General features: G+C 35.2%; 2 protein-coding genes across 2 annotated transcripts; one reads left to right on the plus strand and one right to left on the minus strand.

The window, feature by feature from the left end:
* Positions 1-547: 547 nt before the first annotated feature.
* On the plus strand, positions 548-7,883 carry LOC112030564 (uncharacterized). The gene is made up of 6 exons (XM_024063244.2): positions 548-837; positions 936-1,106; positions 1,238-1,462; positions 1,973-2,062; positions 4,226-4,345; positions 7,316-7,883. The coding sequence occupies exons 1-6, from the start codon at positions 658-660 to the stop codon at positions 7,358-7,360; spliced, it is 831 nt and encodes a 276-aa protein (XP_023919012.1). The 5' UTR covers positions 548-657; the 3' UTR covers positions 7,361-7,883.
* A 3,627-nt stretch (positions 7,884-11,510) lies between these two features.
* On the minus strand, positions 11,511-17,804 carry LOC112030503 (uncharacterized). The gene is given in 9 exon segments (XM_065771691.1): positions 11,511-13,042; positions 13,874-14,262; positions 14,316-14,450; positions 14,555-16,235; positions 16,238-16,658; positions 16,703-16,835; positions 16,906-17,079; positions 17,082-17,302; positions 17,484-17,804. Coding segments are annotated over 8 exon segments (4,080 nt in total). The 5' UTR covers positions 17,257-17,302; positions 17,484-17,804; the 3' UTR covers positions 11,511-12,070.
* Between the last annotated feature and the right edge of the window lie 1,683 nt (positions 17,805-19,487).

A 19,487-nucleotide genomic window follows, 5' to 3' on the forward strand; every position in this document is an offset into this window, starting at 1 on the left:
AATATCACAAACACATATTGCAACTTACACATGGATACGTACTTATATATAGTACCTACAACAAAAGCTCTCATGTAGCAATAATTATTTCGTGAATTAGATACATGCATTATCTTTTTCTATAGTGTGTGCAACCCATGGATGTCCTATTTGAGACCCACACAATTCAAGAGAGAGGATGCATATATTAGCTTTAAGAGATCTTCTTACTTAAGCCCAAATATTTTAATAACCGGTAAAAAGTTTTAAACATTTGGTAAAGTAGTTTCAAACTGCCAATTTTTCAAAATGCTGTTTTAAATTTAATTTTTTTTATTTCTAACTTCATTTTTTTAGGTATAATTTAAAAAAAAAAAAAAACAGATACATTTATTTTTATTTTTCTCAAAAGAGAAAGATAAAAAAAAAAAAAAAAAAAACATATATAATAGGGCTAGACATGATATTGGGCCAAGAAAATCGGCTTTATGTCTGATGCAAAGCAGTTCCTAAAAAAAAAAAAAAAAAAAAAGTCTGATGCAAAGCATAAACATTAAACAGGGTCTGACACTGACACAGTGACAACCCTAATTTTATTTCATAATAATGCTAGAAAACCCTTGGAAGAAAAAAGCCCGAAGCAGAAGCAGAAACAGAAGCAGAAGCAGATAGAAAGAAATGGTGGAAGACACAACACTATACCAACAATTGCACAAGCTAAGTGGGATCAAATCAGAAGAAGCACTTCATCACTTACTCTCCACTCTTTGGAACAGCAGACGAACCGGTCTCCGCCCTCCCGAAAAGTCCCACCTTCACTCTCTCCTCAATCTTCCTTCTCTCCCCGAACTCGACCCAGTATGTTCTGTTTTGGCAAAAGTTATCTTCTAGTATAGAAGATTTATTTATTTATTTAATATAATATAGTAGTTTTGAATTGAATGAATAAATTACAGGTGTTGGCGTGTCTTCGTTCGCTTATCAGAAAATGTACACATGACAACGTAACTGGCGACGAACTTCTGAAGCTGTTCCCACCGGACCTTCCTATTGATCTCCAAACCACTCTTGTCTTGTCTTTCCAGAAGTTTCACAATCAGTGGAAACGGGATTTATCCACTCAGCAGGTTGTTTCTTTTTTACAATATAAAAACAATCACCCAAATTTTAAGAGCCAAAAGTGTACTTAATTAATTTACGTTCTCTTTTGGTTTGGTTTTATAATTTTTTTTCTCAGTTTGTGTTTTGCAATTCCTAGGATCCGTTGCCAAGGAATAACAGTGTTTCCTATCAAGCGAGAACAAGTGTTCCTCCTCCTTCTTTCGCTTGTTTGCCATCTTCAGAGATTTCTACTACTTCTACTGTTACTTCACTATGGCCTCGGCAAGATGATCCTATTGCTCGACTCAATCGGGATGATCTTGGGGCTTTGGCACCACTTGTTGTTGACACGAATGCCTCTGCCACTCTTCTGGACAACCTGGTGTGTATTTTGAATTTTTCGGGTTGTTTTGTTTGACATACAATTCTTGTATGTGGTTTTCTTGTTAATGTCATAATTTGTGCAAGTGTTCTGTGAAAGGATATCATAGAAGAATTGCAATAGGAAAATGTATTAGAGATTGAGTATATGTGCGCCTGTGGTCAAAATCAGTCTAGAAAAGATTGATATCATAATGAGAGATAGGGGAGAACTTTTTCATCTAGTTATTGTTGTAAAACTTCGACATATTGGCGTAGTCTTGTAGATTACAAATTTCCAAAATAATGTAAAAGCACAAGGCTACTATAAATTTCTTAATGGCATTTATAATTTGATTTGTTGTTGTGATAATCATGCATGACTTGACTTGTACTTTTAAGGGCTGCAATGAAAATATGCATGTTCACAAAGCAATCAGCATACATAGGGAGTTGAGTGAAATTTGTAATTCTATTAAAATGTTAATGTTGGTTTGTCTCATTCCTTTTATAACTGGTTATTGATTTCTAGGGAACTCTACCCCGCCTCAAGTCAATGACTTGGACAATGCAGAATTGCAGCTCAGCACCAGCTAATAGAATAGCTGTCATCAGCCTTAAGGTATGCAGATCAAAAGCAGCATTCTTTCTTTGATCTAAAAGCCAAGTGATATTATGCTGGTTGCACCCATTGACTTTTGAATTCCATCATACCTTAGTTTGTCGTTTGGTAGTAGCAAAATTATACCATCAAAGTTCTAATTTTGCTTCAACTGATTGAAATGTTTATTTTCACTAGAATGTGGAAGTTTGTTAAAAGAATGAAAAAATATGCCTCTCATTGAAGCTTGTGCTACTATTTAAGAAATCTAAACTTTTCTCTATCATCATATATTATAGGATTACTTGAAAAATATATGAATTTATCCTATTCATGTAAGGAAGATCCTATATGTCCTATATTTGTAGTGTGTGGGTGTGTGTGTGTGTAGAGACACCTGTACTTGCCACAAGGAGGTGCTTTTGAGGTAGGCAAGTAGTTGGTGGGGAAAGTAGACAGCCTGGAGTGGGTGGGGAGGCAAAGGTAGCCTATTTGCACTTATCTTTGTCAGTTTATCAGGTTTTTAGAGATTGGAGCTTGATTGTCATTAATGCACTAAAGTATACAAAAGCTTCTTTGCCTTGGCTATCAGGCCAATAGTGGAGGACATGCTAAAGCAATAGGAGTCTTTTTTCATTTTGGAATGTATTTTGTCAAAAGAGAGTTAAATGTAGCCTTTCACAACCTATATTTTTGGCCTTTCTTTGTAAGCTCCCTTCCCATCAGTTATATTCCTAGTTTGGGGTACAGCTGTGTAATCAGAGATGGGCTGGTCCTCGTCCAACTTTTGTTTCTTCTAATAAAAAATGCTTTATTCAGCACATAAAAAAAATAAAAAAAGATCTAATAAAATGCCAATAGAAGACTAACTTGGAATTGGGGAAAATAAATCCAAAACATTTAAAAATTATTAAAAAGTTCTATATTCAACTCAATTGCAAAAATATCCTAAATTGGTAGGTGGGGAGGATAGGATGTGTTGGTAGCCTGCTAAGAGAAGGGGTTTTGAGGTTAGTAGATATTACTTGGTTTTGACCTGTGCTAGTGATCACTCCTTCCCCTAGAAGAGGGTTTAAAATTTTGAAAGCCAAAGGTCCTGTCTAGAGTCGCTTTCTTTGTCTGGATTGTAGCTTTGGGAATATATTGACGATTGATAATTTACGAAAAATGATTGTTTGGATTTTGGATTGGTGTTATATGTGTAAAGGTAGTAGGGAATTAGTAGACCATTTGTTACTTCATTGTCCTATTGCTATTGAGTTGTGGTCAATGGTTCTTGTTTGGAATCCATTTGGTGATGCCTAGGACTGTGGTTGACCTTTTGGCTTGTTGGCAAGGAAAGTTTGGGTGTTATCATAATGGTGTTATTTGGAAGGCTATCTCTCGTTGTTTGATGTGGTATGTTTGGCGGGAGAGGACTAACTAGATCTCTAAGGATTTGGAAAGGACTTTATTGGATTTGAAACTGCTTTTCTTTAGAACTTTAATAGATTGGATGTCAACTGTAGGAAGTCACTCTTTATTTTGGATTTGTGATTTGATAATGTTTGTAATTTGAGTGTTTGATTGTTTTTAGATCTCAGTTGTATACATTTTGTATACTTGGGTGACTGATTTTTTTGGTTCAATAAAATTTAATTATTTTTCCCAAAAAAAAATCCTAAATTGGTAGGAGTTGTTAAAAATTGCAAATCTTCTCCCCAGTTTCTACAAAACTAACCATAACTTGTAAATAAAAAATTTAGATTAAAAGGTTCTTTAAACCTAGCCTCCTTAGATCGCATTATTCAAAGTCATATATTAAGTGATTAAATTCACATTTTCAATTAGTTAAGACTTTTAGGGTAACTAGTAAATTATCGTTGTATCAAAATAAGAGGTTTTGAGTTTGAAACTTGTCTTTTGCTAAGCCAAGAGCCTTGTAGCTCAACTAGTTGGCATCTCCTAGTGTTTCCAATGGAGACATCCAAGGTTCAAATCCTTTCACTCTCAACTATTAAATTATCAAAAAAGGTTCTTTCACTTAGTAGTTCTCGTTAAGTTAAATATTCCACATGTTGGATCCCATTCATTAAAGAAAGGATCGGGGCCACATTTGAGAAAAGCATTACAATATTTTGTAAGTTGTTGAATTCAAGAGCCCACTTTCTTTTTGTGTAATTTTATTATCAAAATTGTTTGCAGTTGCAAGACTTCAGCAAGTCTCCTTTAGGTGAAATGGAGGTGAAGTTTCAGCTAACTAGAGACACACTTGAAGCTATGTTGAGATCGATGACCTACATTAGTGAACAACTCTCAAGCATTGTAAGCATTTTCTTTATCATAGAATTAAAATCGTAATTGGATCACATTGACACATGAAAGGACTTGATTGCTGAAAATGTAACTATATGAAACACTTTGGAATTAAGAACAACTTCTTGGACAAAAAATGTAGTTTAGCCCATAAAATTTAATCTTCAATATGTAGAAATCAAGGTAATTAAGTTTTTCTTTTTTTAGGGATCTCTAGTATGTTTGAGGTGTTGAACACCCTCCTCAAAAAAAAAAAAAAAAAAAAAAAAAAAAAAAAAAATGTCAAGGAAATTTAAGATCTCATTCTTTTGACTCCCTATTTGAGTTCAAATAGTTTTTTATTTTATTTTTATTATTTATTTTAAATAAGTAATTAATTATTAAAAATGAAAAAAAAAACCTCAATTACATGATGAATATGCATTCCCCTCAAGAATTTCAATCCAATTTAAATTTGATCTAGAAAATTAGTAAAAGAAGGACAAGAAGCCTCACCAATCACAATTTACCATTTGTAAGCAGATTGTGTGAGGTTTAATCTTAACAAACAGTCTTCTCAACACCCTCAAAAGTATGATAATATTAATATATATGCTTTTTTTTTTTAAATATTAATATAAAATTAATATAATTGTTTTTAGTGTTCTTTCCATATGATCCACATGAGGTATAGAAGAGCTACATTCCCGATAAAATTATACTTAAGTCAATGAAATAAACCTTTCTAGCTAAAATAAACTGTCAGCTACCTTGTTTAGCATCACCCATTGAACTCCAAAGATAGAAGAAACAAGGAACCATAACTCTTTTGCTAAAAGCAATGTAGCAATAGATGATCAACAAATTCACCACTACATATATGTAAGCAACACCTTGACAATAATAAAATTCCATCTAATATTATCTACAGCTAAGACAGACATTGACTTTCCACACAATTTTTTTTTGAAACTTTGTTACACCAAATACTTGTCCCTGGAAACTGCACTTTATTATAAAATTTTAATGCTTCGTAGTAAGAGTGAACACTGAATTTTTCGTTATGGTTTAAGCTTCCATTTCATACAACAAGCTTCATTAGCCAAAATAGTACTTAGAATACAACACGTTTATAAGAGTATCAACAAGGTGCAACTCTTTTCTTTTTATAGGTAACAAGGCGCAACTCTCAATCATGAAAAGCATGAATAAACTAGGGATGGGTTCCACACATGAAGCCCATCGACCCCTTGGGATTCCTAATAAGAGAACAAGGAAGCATCTCCTTGTTCTCTGACCTCTCAGCAATTGAACACAAACCAAGGAACACTTCCTTTAAGTTTGTTCCCCACACCAGACATCTTGCCAAATTGGATCCTCCTTGCATCTCCTACCCCAAATGAAACAACAAGAAGCTAGTCTATCCTAACCAGCTATGATACTTCTTCGGAGACAACACCCATGAGGCCTCTGCACTTCCTTATAAGTTATAATTCCAATTATCATGTGCCTCTCAATATTCTACAGCAACAAACTGTCTCCGAAAACAATTCGTTCTTAAAACTATAACCTTTCACCCAACATAGCTTGATTAAAAAGAGCAGGATTTCCTCATCCCCAACCCCTCATATTTCATGGAAGACCAAACTGTATTCCAATCCAACAAATGAAACTTAAATTCTTCATTGGATTCACCCCATAAAAATTATTGTGGAGCTTCTTGACTGTATTATTCACATGAGTAGGAAATGATGAATAGAGATGGAAAACTGGTGGGTTGACTAGACAAAGTACTCTAAAGAAGTGTGAGCCTGCCACCATTATACAAGTAAAGTTTCTTCCATCCAACTTATATTGTTTCTATCCTTTCTAAAGCTGTGATCCATACTCAAGTAGCCTTGAAGGAGAGCCCAAGGGCAAATCGAGAGAGGTCATAGGTAGAGATCCCACCTTATAGCACAATAATGCTGCCACTCCTCAACAAGATGGTCTTATCTGTAAGAAAGAGGTGAGAAATTCTCAATAAGCCTCTAGTACTGCCCTTCACTTGGAAACCGGAAAGAATCTGGCTAAGGATCTCCATAACCACATTGAACAATTGGGGAGGGAATAGGTCCCCCTGCCTCAACCCTAAAGCTATTCAAAAATCTAGAAGGGTGCCATTAACTAGAACTAAGAATCTAACTATGGAAATATGATAAACTATCTATCTCTTTCTTTTCTCTCCAAAGAAAAATTTTCCCAATAAGTAAATAACACAATATCAATTCACATGGTCATGTCTTTTCAATACTAATGACTCTTGGAACGGACTCCTTGATTTTACTGTTGAGATATTCATTAGATTATTTGATTATGAGTTTTCAAGGGGTTTCAACTGAAAACAACATAGTTGGATTAAAGTTCAGCCATGCTAATTTGAGGGGTGGTGACAGTTGGATATATAATATGTAAAGCTTTTATACCCTCTTAGGTTGCCAAGTAAAACTGTTGATGTTTAAATCCTCTTTTTGGTGAGACTTTACTCTGAGTAGAACATTTTACTTTATTATGAAAATATTGGTATTGGCTTCAAGGTTGATAAGTGGCTTTTGTTTCCAGCCTGGGAGCCTTCTAATCAGGTCTTGATGTCTTGCAACATATATTTTTAGTCATCTGATGTTGACGGTAAACAATGCATGCAAAGTTCTTGCATGCTTCGCATATATCTTATGTGGGTGCAACACTTGATTAATTCAAACTTTGTTTTTCGTATTTCTATTGTACTGATTTTTCTCAAGGTTCTTGTGGAAATTATTTTAGTATTGAAGCGACATCATTGGTTAAATTTCTATTATGATGATAGATAGTAAGACTAGGGGATTTCTTTGATTTAGTTATTGAAAAATGGATTATATAAGGCATATGCATCAAGGTCTGCTTAATTGTTCTGTTTTGTACCCATTTTAAAGTCGAAAGAAGTAAGTCTGAGCTTGTCTTGTGGACAAATGTCTTTGGCAGGTTGGGACTTCATCAATGCCAGCACATAAGAAGCAAAGGCAGTAAATTTCATTTTCTCCTCTCTCCCCTTCTCCACTCCCCTTCTTTTTCCCTTAATTGGCAATGCCATCCATAGCCTATCTGTACTTAATAGTTTTCTAATGAATTTCTAATTTATAATGCCATCCATGTCTTAGATTAACAAATACCAAATCTGATTCAAGTCAGCCAGAATCTCCTCCACCTTGCTCATGCACTCTTATTACCTTTATTATTATTTTGGGGGTTGGGGGCTGGCATTGCAAAAGTATAGGTGATGGAATTATTTTATACTTGATATTTGTTTATTTTGGTGCTATATTTAATTTATTGGTCCCCCCCTCCCCCTTTTCTTTCTCCTTTGGCAAGTTAATATGTGGAGGATCTTGGTCATCCTTGTAATGAACTGATGAGTGATGAGGCTTCTTAACTTTGGGATGTGGTAAACCATGTGGGCTTTATCATCATTGTTTGTTTTTATGTATTTATTAAAGCCATGAGCTGCTAACAATGCCCAAGAAGAAGAAGAAAGCCATATGCATGTTTTCTATTTCTTATTCTTTGCAAGAATTATTTGTTAAATCCAGTAACTATGATATGAGAGCATCCCATTAAAGTTGATGGAACCTCATCCTTGTTTATAATGGTGAAGTTTTATGGTAATTTATACCAAAAAACAACTATAAAATGATCAGGTAATTTTATCATTTTGTACCTTTAGAATTACTAGTGCATCAATGTAGGAATTTATTATGAATGTTTTAAAAAAAAAAATTTTATTTTTGAGAAACAATTTATTAGGAATGTTAAAGATACTTAAATTGTCTTACATGATTTCAATTAATTATGTCAAAACGATGGGGAGGGATCCAAAAGCGTTCACCTCCATTTGCGAAAAATGTGCATTTTAATTAATAATTTAACATAATGACAAATGGTAATCAACCATCATTTTAAGTTTCCTGAGGATCCAAGAGAGATGGGGGTGAACATCACATTAATAATTTTCATTTAAAAGCATGGTTCAAGGTGGGCACCGTTGAGTGTAATAATCATAAACTCTAGTGAGACTAATATGTGGAGGATCTTGGTCATCCTTGTAATGAACTGATGAGTGATGAGGCTTCTCTTATGCGTCCTGAAAAGTTTTATTTTTCTCACTTCAGCACCTTTGCAAATTTACTTATCAAAAAGAGAAGTTTTATATTTCAGTTACTCTTTGACTTTAACTTTGGGATGTGGGAAACCATGTGGGCTTCATCATTATTGTGTGTTTTTATGCATTTATTAAAGCCATGAGCTGCTAACAATGCCCAAGAAGAAGAAGAACATGCTTTCTATTTCTTACACTTCTTCAAGAATTATTTGTTAAATCGAGTAATTATGATATGACAGCATCCCATTAAAGTTAATGGAACCTCATCCTTGTTTATAATGGTGAAGTTTTATCGTAATTTACACCATAGAAACAACTATAAAATGATCAGGTAATTTTATCATTTTGTACCTTCAGAATTACTAGTGCATCTTATGAATGATTTTTAAAATTTTGAGAAACAATTTATTAAGAATGTTAAAGATGCTTAAATTGTCTTACATGATTTCAATTAATTATGCCTCCATTTGCGAACAATGTACATCTTAATTAATAATTTAACATAATGACAAATGGTAATCAACCATCATTTTAAGTTTCCTGAGGATCCAAGAAAGATGGAGGTGAACATCACATTAATCATTTTCATTTAAAAGCATGGTTCAAGATGTGCGCCGTTGAGTGTAATAATCATAAACTCTAGTAAGACTATTGTGATTCATTATTTAAGGAATTTGATGCAAGGTTGTGTTTGGTTGGAGGTGAAATAGGAAAGATAAAAAAGAAATGAGAGAAAATAGGTTGTGAGGTTGTTTGATAAGGAGAGAAAAGTGAGAGGTTTTTGGTGGGGTTCAAGTATTTTCTTTTCTATTCAACTAAAAATTGATCCCTCCAAAATGGAGAGCAAAGTGGGAATAAAAAGGATTGGTCATTTTAGACAAAAATGTCTTCTCCAAATTTCAAAGTGTTTTGGTTTTTTGTCTTTTTCTCCCCTTATTTATCATACAATTTTTTTTTTTTTGCTTTGTTTCTTCTTATAGTTCAGTTTAGTTTTTATTTTTAGCGTTCATCATTTTTTCCTTCACATTAAAAAAAAAAAGTCCCATTTATTTATTTATTTTGAGTTCTTGTGCTCTCTTTTTTTTTTTTTTTAATAATTTTTTTATAAGAAGTGTCTATCTATATACAAATTTTTAATGAAAATATAATGTGCAGTTTTTTATATTTTAATCTAATAAGGGCATGAGAGTAAATTTATACAAACTTTATTTTCTATCCTCCAAGTTTTCTTCTATACCAAATAAAAGAGTTTTTCACCCCTCCAACCAAACACACATGAGGGAAAATTAATTTTTTTTATATTCTATTACCATTTTCTATCCTCTCACTTTCCATCTCCCTAGCCAAACGAACTTTAGGACACCATCCCTTTTCATAAAAACAAATTTGACAATAAGAGTGAAAATTTTAGTACCATCAGTTTCAATTCTGAAGTATGCATTTTATGTGTGGTATTTGTAATTTTTCCAAAATTGAAATTATTGTTATTTGAAGTGTAAAATAATTAGCCAAATTGTATTGATGTGTCCAATGAATAATTTCATGATATGAGTCTCCACTAAAAGCAATATTTAAAAAAATGGATAAAATAAGAAGTTTTTGACATTCCATTTGCACAATGTTATATGTATCTTTTTTGTAAGTAGAGTTGAATAGATTTTTGGCAAGCTTGGTTGAATTTGGATTTACCAATGATAATTTAAAAAAAAAATTACACTTCTAAATATTTTATAAGAATGATCGAATAGAGTTAAAGAGTCGTGTAACTCAATTGGTATTTGCTGATGCTTCCAACAAAACATCTATGTTTCAAATTTGGCCTTCCTTACTTAATTATATACGTGTATATATATATATATGTGTGTGTGTGTGTGTGTGTGTAAAGCAATGACCAAATAGTAACCCAAATGTTTAAAAATCAAGTTCAATGGAAAGAAGTGTATAGTGACCAAAGAGTTTTTAGCAACTGAAATAAAAACATTATCAAAAGTTTTGTAACTCAATTGGTTGGCTCCTCTAATGTTTTTAATAGTCATTCAGAGTTCAAATCACCCACCTCCAATTACTGAAATTTTTAAAAAAAGAAAAGAAAAAAACCTAGAATAGGAACATTGTAACCATTATTGACCCATTAAATTATTAATGAATATTGTAATTTTGTAACCATTAATGACAAGCCTTAGATTCTACCATTTCATATTCCCTTTATCACTTAAACTTCGACCAACTTTTTAAACAGCTGTGAACAATGTATACCCATTGTTGGAGAAAATATTCACTTGTTCCTCCCATTACTGGCATTAACAATTATTCCCTTTATCTGTAGTGTTCCTCAATGTAACTTAAAATTCAACCGGTAAATTATATTTTTTCACCCTATACTTTTAGTCTTCTACCACATTTAGAATACCCCAAATTATCAATTTGCTTGATTGACACCCTAATTTGAGAGGGTTGTATCAATATACCACTTATTGTCTAAATTAAAAGTAATATTAGAAAAAAAAATTATGAATATTCATTGTAACCATTGAGGATAATTTTGTGGTGCTATGACTATCACAGGTAAGTTGTGTCAAATCAACATTGGGATTCAAATCACCTACAAAATAATTATACCAAATTTTGTCTCATTTAATGCCCACTTTAGATGGCGGGGGCTCATTGATATAATTATTTCAAATTGGGATGGTCATCATGAAAATTGATAGTTTGGGGAGAATTTTATATGATGTGGAAGCTTAGGGTAGAAAAATGTAATTTCTCCGATTTAAAATCACAATTCGCAAACCATAACCAGCTGTTAGTAATTTGACAAAAGAAAAACTAGCAAAGCCCACTTTCAACTACAAAAACACATCATTCTCTTTTAGCACAAAACAATAAGGAAAAATGAAACACAAACCCCAAATAAATAAAATCATTTACTAGGGTTCAAGGTAATTAGGACTTGGTGCTGATCAAAGCTGGGCAGTATGGAAAGGAGAAATGGGGGAAAAAAAAGCAGAATCTATATAATCTAAACCATCACATCATTAATTTTACATCCAAAAAATAATTTACAGTATGCAATTCTTAAAACAATCTCTCTCCCAATAAGCCTCAAACTACTCAATCTCAAAAGGTAGGACTTTCACACTTCAAGAACTCAGCCAAAACTCATTCTTGAAGAAAGCAATGCATCAACAAAATATAAAAACAGAGAACGCAACTACAACTAACCAAACCAGTATGGTACCAAGCTACACAATCAAAAGTCCATTATCACAAAAGGAAACCATGAGGAAAACCACAAAACTCTTTCCTTGTCTTTCTCTTCTTAAATCCTCATTTTCAATTAGAATTGCTCGAGCTAGATCTGGAATCGGAACTTGATCTTGATCTATGAGATTTTGCCTCATTTTTTTGTATTCAATGTATTGTGTATGTTCGAACTGGAATTCCGAAATGTTTCATCAGATCCAAGTTCTAGATTTTCAGCAGCAACTGCACTAATTTCTTCAACACCAGATCTTACATCGCTTGATTCAATCTCCTTGGCAGAACCCACTTCGAATGTTTCTACGATGCTGATTGATCCTTCAATCTGAGACCTCCGGCAGCTCACGAAGATTAATTTCAGAGACTTGCTTGAGCGCAATATGAATATCTTCCAAGGATTTTGCATCAACAACTCTCAAGTTTGAATTTGTTTCCCCATGATCATTATCAGCAGCAACTGCACTAGTTTCTTCAACACCAAATCCTGTATCACTTAATTTAGTCCCCTTGGCAGAACCCACTTCATATGTTTCAACTGATGCAGATTGATCCTTTGAATTTGACACTTCTGGCAGCTCACGAAGATTAACATCTGAGACTTGCTTGAGAGCAATATCAATATCTTCCAGAGATCCTGCATCAACAACTTTCAAGTTCGAATTTGTTTCCACAAGATCATTGGATTCTTCCACAACTAGCCAATCATCAATCATGCTGGGAAGGATGACTTCCTCAACATCTACTCCTTCACGAAGTTGCTTAAAAGCCAAGTCGATATCTACAAGTGATCTTGCTTCAAGAACAGGGAGCTCCAGCGTTGATTTTGAATCTTTGGGCAACAAATCAAAGTCCGTACTCCTGACATTAGCTCCCTCTGGTATCAGCTTAGAATGGAGGGATTCACCAACAACTTCTTTGACACTAAAGTCTCCAACTGTATCCAATTCTGACAACAATCCTTCATCAATCTCTTTTATTTCATCAGCCTCTTCATTGATATCGTGCTTGGAAATGTGAGAACCATAAGCTTCTGCCAAATAGCTGAAGTCTTCTGAGACCTTAATCTGGTCCTCATTTACAATTCCCTCAAGGATATCAGCTTTCAAATCCACTCCACCAGTGTGTGAATTAGAATCAGGACTCTCAGCTGGGATATGCATTTGGGTGGAATCAGAAACCAAGGGAGACATATCTGGCAGAGATTTATCCTCAGTATCATGGACTTCTGGCACATCTCCATTGTCTATGATTCTCACAACCTCAGTAGATTTTGCCAGGATGCTAGATGACTCCTGCAAGATGTCAAAGCAGCCCTAGTTTCATATATCAACTACTCTGTATAATTGTGCTCTAGTGATGACCATAGCATTGAGATCAACCGATCAAACCAACTTGGTTTTCTGACTAATATGAGATAAAGAGGGCGAATAAAATGGAGACAATCAAAGTGCCATGTATCACACACATGTATAGTTCAAACAAACATGCAAGTATTACAATGCAAGAAATGTAGATAGATCATCAGGATTAAGCACGAGAGAAATTTTAATGGAAAAAAAATGTTCCAAGTTGGCACCAGGTATAACAAGAATCTCTCCTGTAAGGGTACATTAATTGCACACAAAAGTTTGGCATAGATATATAAGCATTGTGCACCCATATGTCCAATAAATCAATTAAACATTCCTGCTTCTAATTTTAAAAAGGAGCACCTTTCTTTTCCACTTGCCGTGTCCCTTATGGTAGTTTATCTGGTACAAATATACCCTTCTGCAGAACCATTAAGTAAGTAGGAGACAACTTTTTAAAAAAAGGCACCAAGGCCTGAATAGATTGGACGGTCATTTTATTTTTTAAGGTTGGGTGTGTCTAAATGACTTGAACAAGTCAGGTACCAAATCTAACTATTCCATACTACAGCAAGTTAAAAGTAAAACACACTTAATAATGGCAAATTAATAAACATAATAATAAATATTTCAAATTTTCAATTCATTACTGAAGTGAAGATTTAAAATTTCAATCAACAATATCAATCATTCGAGACGAAGCATCACAGGAAATATAAGGAAAAAAGAATTGAACGGCAAAATAACAAGAAGCATATTATTTGGATGACTTACCCTGCACTCATCACGATCAACAAAAGCCTCAACCATAGATTTATCTGAATAAGGTAAATGTTTCTCCAGCTCAGATTGAGGATTCTCTTCAGAAGGCACATACTGAGCACTGTAACCCAAAGAAATCAACTTCACATTCAAATCTTGGTGGGGACCTGCATCAATATCTGAAACAGGACTTAAGGACTGGACTTTGTCCTGTTCGAACTGAATAATTTCCTCCTCATTAGATGAATGGTCCTTCACACACTCGTTTCTAAAGTAGAATGATTGGAAAGAGCCCGTGAAACTGTTACTTGCTCGGTTGCCAAAGAAGGCTGTTCCTCTGAGACAGAGGAAGATAAATAATTGAAAGGAATATGTTGGGAAGGAGAAACCACTGAATCCAACTTCTCAACCCCATCTCTCTGTCCCCCAATGTGGATCTCTGCATCATCAAAACTTGATGACTGAACTTGATCCTGTTCAGGCTGAAGGACTACATCTTTATGCATAGAGCCTTCCCCTACAGATTCATAATCTAATGAACTTGATGAGTAAATTTGATCCTGCTCAAGCTGCAGAGTCTCTTCCTTACCTATTGCATGTCGCTCAGCAGGTTCAGTTTCTGTCAAAATCACTGACACATGCTCAACCACCACTGACGGCTGAGGCTGTTGTTTTTCTATTCTAGATGAAATTAAATTTTCAGAAGCCACATAGCTCTCATGCACATCTTGATGGAACCCAACAGGGATCTTGGAATCAACACTAAGGAGCTTACTTGATCCTGTTCACGAGGCAAACTTTCTTTCTCATTTGCCATACCCTCCTCCTCTACTGATCCAATATCAGGCAAAGATGAACTCAAATCAACAGAAACATGCTTAACCACAGATTGAGGCACCACAGATCCATTTTGATCACCTACGTTAACTCCTGAAGACTCAACCTGCAAAACATCATCCTTACCTAACTCTTGTAATTCACTCGACCTTGGTTCCTTTTCATCCAATGGATGTGCTTGAGAGGAAGCTGCATGCATGTCTTCATGATTAGGAACATCATTCCCTATGCTTGCACCGTGCAATTCAGGTTCCTTATCTGCAATAGGAACAGTTGTTTCAATGCATGCTGGAGGTGAACCCATTTCAGATATCTCAAGTTGCAAATCAGAAGAAATGGATGAAAAAGAGAGGATCTTTTTATTTTTTTCACCTGCAGGGGGGCTTGAATCATAAACAGGCTCATGTTGAATTTCATCTACCTCCCCACTCATAAAGCGGAAATCTGGCACCTCCAGAGAAGGTTGCATTGAACTGCCAGATTCTTCAATATCATCGCTTCTAGGCTCAAAATTTGTCGATGCTTCTCTTATCACATCAGGTATTTTCTCATCTATTTCTGACAATGATGACAGACTTGATCTGCTGCTGTATGCCTCTCCAACTGGTTCTGTTTTGAAGTGAATTTCACCAATATTGAGTTCCAGAGGAGTAGCTGCCCCTCCTGTTTCAACTGAGCTGGGATCCATTTCAGAATGATTTTCCACTTGTCCTAATATAATCTCAACCTCATCATGGTCTCTCTGCTCAACTGGTTCAATCTCCAGAGAATCAACATCTTCAGAGGATAGACTTCCACGTTCAACATGATCAGAAACATGGTCCATGCTGTATATGAGTTCTGTTTCTTGGCCAAAGTCTTTTTCATTAATCTTCTTGTCATCTTGATCAGCAGCAGAAATCACAGATTCAGTATCAGGAATGGAACTCAACTTTGATTCACTGATTTCACTTGACTGTCTCTCAAATAAGGGATAGCTTGTTCCCTCTGAAGCAAAATGTTCCGGTACAAAATAGGGTCTGAACCTAATATCATGCCTCTCTTGCCTGTGACTCCCTAAGACTGATGGCCCCAAACTGAAACTTTCATGCCTACGGAAGAACAGAGTATCTTTCTGGTGAAATGTCATAAACTCATGTTGAAAACTGTCTCCCTTGAGATCAGGTTTTTCTTCATTTGGGTCATAAGGAAGATCAAAAGGATTTCGTCTTGGCACCAATCTTGATGGTGCAGAACCAGGTGGGGTATAGGAATCGTAAGGGAGATCAAAAGGATTGCTTCTTACTGTCGAAATATGTGGAACATTAAAGGGAAGATCAGCACCATCTAAATCTATCAAATTCTTCTCAGCTACCAATCTCATATTTTTCCGTGCTCTCCTCCTTGAAATGAGATTCTCCAAGCGTTGGTTCCTCTCGAGCTCTGAAGTCCCCAGATCCATGAGATTCTTTTCATCATCCTCTGTCCACTTGATTGCTGATTTACTCTCATCCTCTTTGCCTCCCTGTGCTTCTTCTTCCTCCTCATCTTCGTTTTCTCAACGCCATCTTCTACTTCTCCATGATTTTCCAATTCTTCCTCTGACTCAACACTGACATTATTATTCTTATGAGACCTCTCCGAGGCAACATCTGACTCATCATGGGACGTATGAATGGGTTGTGGAGCTTCTGAATCCAAAAGTGGGTGGAGCTCATCAAGCATTGGCATGAAATCAGCCATTGAAGCATCTGGCGATGAACTCTCCGCTAGATCAGACCCTAAATCTGAAGATCCATCATCATCATCATCACCATCACCATCACCATCACCATAATTAGGAGATAAGTCCAAATGACCTCGCTTATGAGCATCAAGTAACTCTTCCTGAGTCTTATCACCTCCCAATTCAAGAATCTCGTCACCCACATTTGGAACCACAAAATACTGATTCTCAAGGCTTCCCCCTCGCTTAACAAACCTTCAACCTCCGACTTCTCATATATTTCCCTCTTCTTTCCCAACTCCAAACCATGAAACTCTCTATCAACTTCCTCGATTACTCGCTTCTCTGCCTGAATTCCCAACGAACCATTATCATCAAGCAATGGCACATAATCAACAAAACCATCATCAAATTCAGCTTTACCAACTTTATCTTCCACAGAGCAAGCACCCTCAATAGCCTCCTCCTCTACTATATCCCTCCCTTTCCTGTGAATCTCTCTACAACAAAGCTCTCATTTTTATTATCAACAACAACACTGGTATCCCCAGAAACCCCAGCCTTAAGAGATGAAATATTATCATGGGCATGGCTAAAGTAATCATTTTTTCAATTTCAGGTATGTGGGGTTGCCCAAAACTCAAAAGGGTTCCAAGGAGAACAGCAGTCAGAACAAAACAGGGGATGCAGAGACCAAAATGGAAAATACAAAAGGAAAAGATCTATACAGAAATAACAAGAAACAAAGCAAACCCACAAGGAATGGATGATTACAAACTGATCTATAACATGTTTTGATTGACATGATCACAATTTTCCTCATTTGAACTGAAATTTCCAATTTTGATCTCATTTCTCTCTCTGATGTTCTTTCCAATTCCAATCTGTTTCTGCACAAACTATACCATAAACAAATAAATGGGCATTCATTAGATCATGAAAACCAAGCCCCCCCCCCCCCCCCCCCCCCAAACAAAAAAAAAAAAAAAACTTGGTAAACAATCTAAAGCATAACCCCACCTGACATTGTTAAAGTAAATGAAAAATTCAGAGGAGTTAGATGAAGATCAAATTCAATACCTGAGAGAGCCAGAAATTCAGAGAAAGTGACGCGTTAGTTAGAGGTTTGAATCTGTAAAAGAGGAAAAGAGTGTGCAGCTTGGAGATTTAGGAAAGCAAAGGCAATGGGAATCCTCTGCTTTTTTTGATCTTTGATCTTTTCTCCTTTTCCTTTACCTTTTTTTTGCTTCTCAATGACTTTACAACAACAAAGAATTTGGTATGGAGAGGTGTATGTGTGCATATGTGTTATGATATTCGATCGTGTGTTTGAGAGATAAATATAGGGACGGCACGAAAAGAAGTTGGAATGAGTGAGAAAGAGATTGAGAAAGGCACGTTTTCACTTTACTATTTCTGTATATGTATATTTTTTATAGATTATATCATCGACCGACTTTAACTACTTTTCCTGTTGGCAGACAGAGACCCGTTTATATTAACATGCAATGCTTTGCTTAGTTTGCTTCATCATAATTTAGTATTTAGCAAAAAAAAAAAAAATCATAATTTAGTAAGTAGTAATCTCCTACTCACTCAATCAATGCCATTAAATTTCATACTATATGATATTTGTTCGTTATTAACTTTAATATTAGCCACATGATTGTGTAACAATGTTGGAATGGTTAAAGCTGGAAGTGAGATAAGAATGACACATGTGCATGATGGAGCACATTGGTCTCAATGGGTATGGTTTAGTTATTTGTTAAAACTTAAAATAGTTAATTATATATATGGGGGGTGGTGACTAGTGTGGTGTGGGGATGATGATGATGACTTCCTCGGGCAAGGACATTTATTCTCAACTTTGCTTTCTTCACAAGTTGGCGGTTGTAAACTACAGATTATTGTCTCTCACCTTTATGGCTGGCCATCCAGAGTAGGAAGCTTTATAATTTGATCTAGTCTAATCCAGCAGCAAGCCGCTCACACCATATTTCGTACTATATAATTATATATTCATATCGGATCATATAATTTTTGAACCCTCCTCTCTCTTCTTCTCACTTTTTCTCTCTCTATATTGTATTGTAGACACTCAATTTTGCACCTATGATTTAATCAAGGAGAATGACTTGAATGACCATCCATGTACCTCAAAAAATCATGATTGCATTACATGCATCAATTTGTTCTTACATTACATGCATCAACTTGTCTTTGCATTACAGGCATTAATTCATTCATTCATTACATATCATAAAAATGTTCTTGAGATTCTAATGGTCGCAACGGTGTTTCTGGTTTCCAAATCAGACAATTGGATCAAAAGATAATGCATGATCAAGTTTGCAAGGTCAACATGCATTGTGTCTTGGTAAGGTCGACCACACATAATTGATTTAAATTAATTCTGATTGGTTAAGCAATTAAAATTAATTAAATAATTTTGTGATTGGTTGATAATTAGTGTTTAAAATAAGGATGCATGCATAGGAATAAAAGGGGTGATTGGATAACAATAAAATTGTGGATAATCTGAACTTTATCAAGATTTATTTTAGGGAATTTATCTACAAGATAATTGTCTTAAATAGCTATAATTACTTAGAAAAGAGATGAAAAATCATAGACGAAGGATGAAAACACGTCTAGGTAAAATGATCGGTCAAAAAACCCTAGAAGAGGAGTCCAAACAGCACCTAAACACGAAAGAGTGTTTGGTGCCAAAAGGCCAATTCAACACTTTTGGAGTGCCGAACGTTCGGCACTCTAAAAGGGCCGCATTTCCATGATTTGGGCTTTGGCCTAACGGCCTTTGGGTGACGATAAAGCACACCCTTTTTGATCTTTTTGCAAAAGGATGTGTCCGGATTCACACCCTAATCGCCCATGCCTATTTTTTTGAGTCCTCTGACCTCTATAAATAGAGACTGAATCTCATAATTCAGCACCCTTTTTTTTTTACGCTTTGAGAGGTATACGTTTTAGGCTCTCAAATTGCTCATATTTTCTGATCCTCTCTCTGAGTGTTGCTACATAAATTAGGGTTTTTAGGTTTCAATGAGAATTGGAAAAATT

Source organism: Quercus suber, unplaced genomic scaffold (assembly GCF_002906115.3).
Source record: "Quercus suber isolate HL8 unplaced genomic scaffold, Cork oak 2.0 scaffold_47, whole genome shotgun sequence".
Classification (NCBI taxonomy): domain Eukaryota; kingdom Viridiplantae; phylum Streptophyta; class Magnoliopsida; order Fagales; family Fagaceae; genus Quercus; species Quercus suber.

Coding starts and splice junctions, on each gene's coding strand:
- LOC112030564 (XM_024063244.2), top strand. CDS start 658: ATGGTGGAAGACACAACACTATACCAACAATTGCACAAGCTAAGTGGG. Junction 838..935: donor CTCTCCCCGAACTCGACCCA/GTATGTTCTGTT, acceptor AATAAATTACAG/GTGTTGGCGTGTCTTCGTTC. Junction 1,463..1,972: donor CCACTCTTCTGGACAACCTG/GTGTGTATTTTG, acceptor ATTGATTTCTAG/GGAACTCTACCCCGCCTCAA.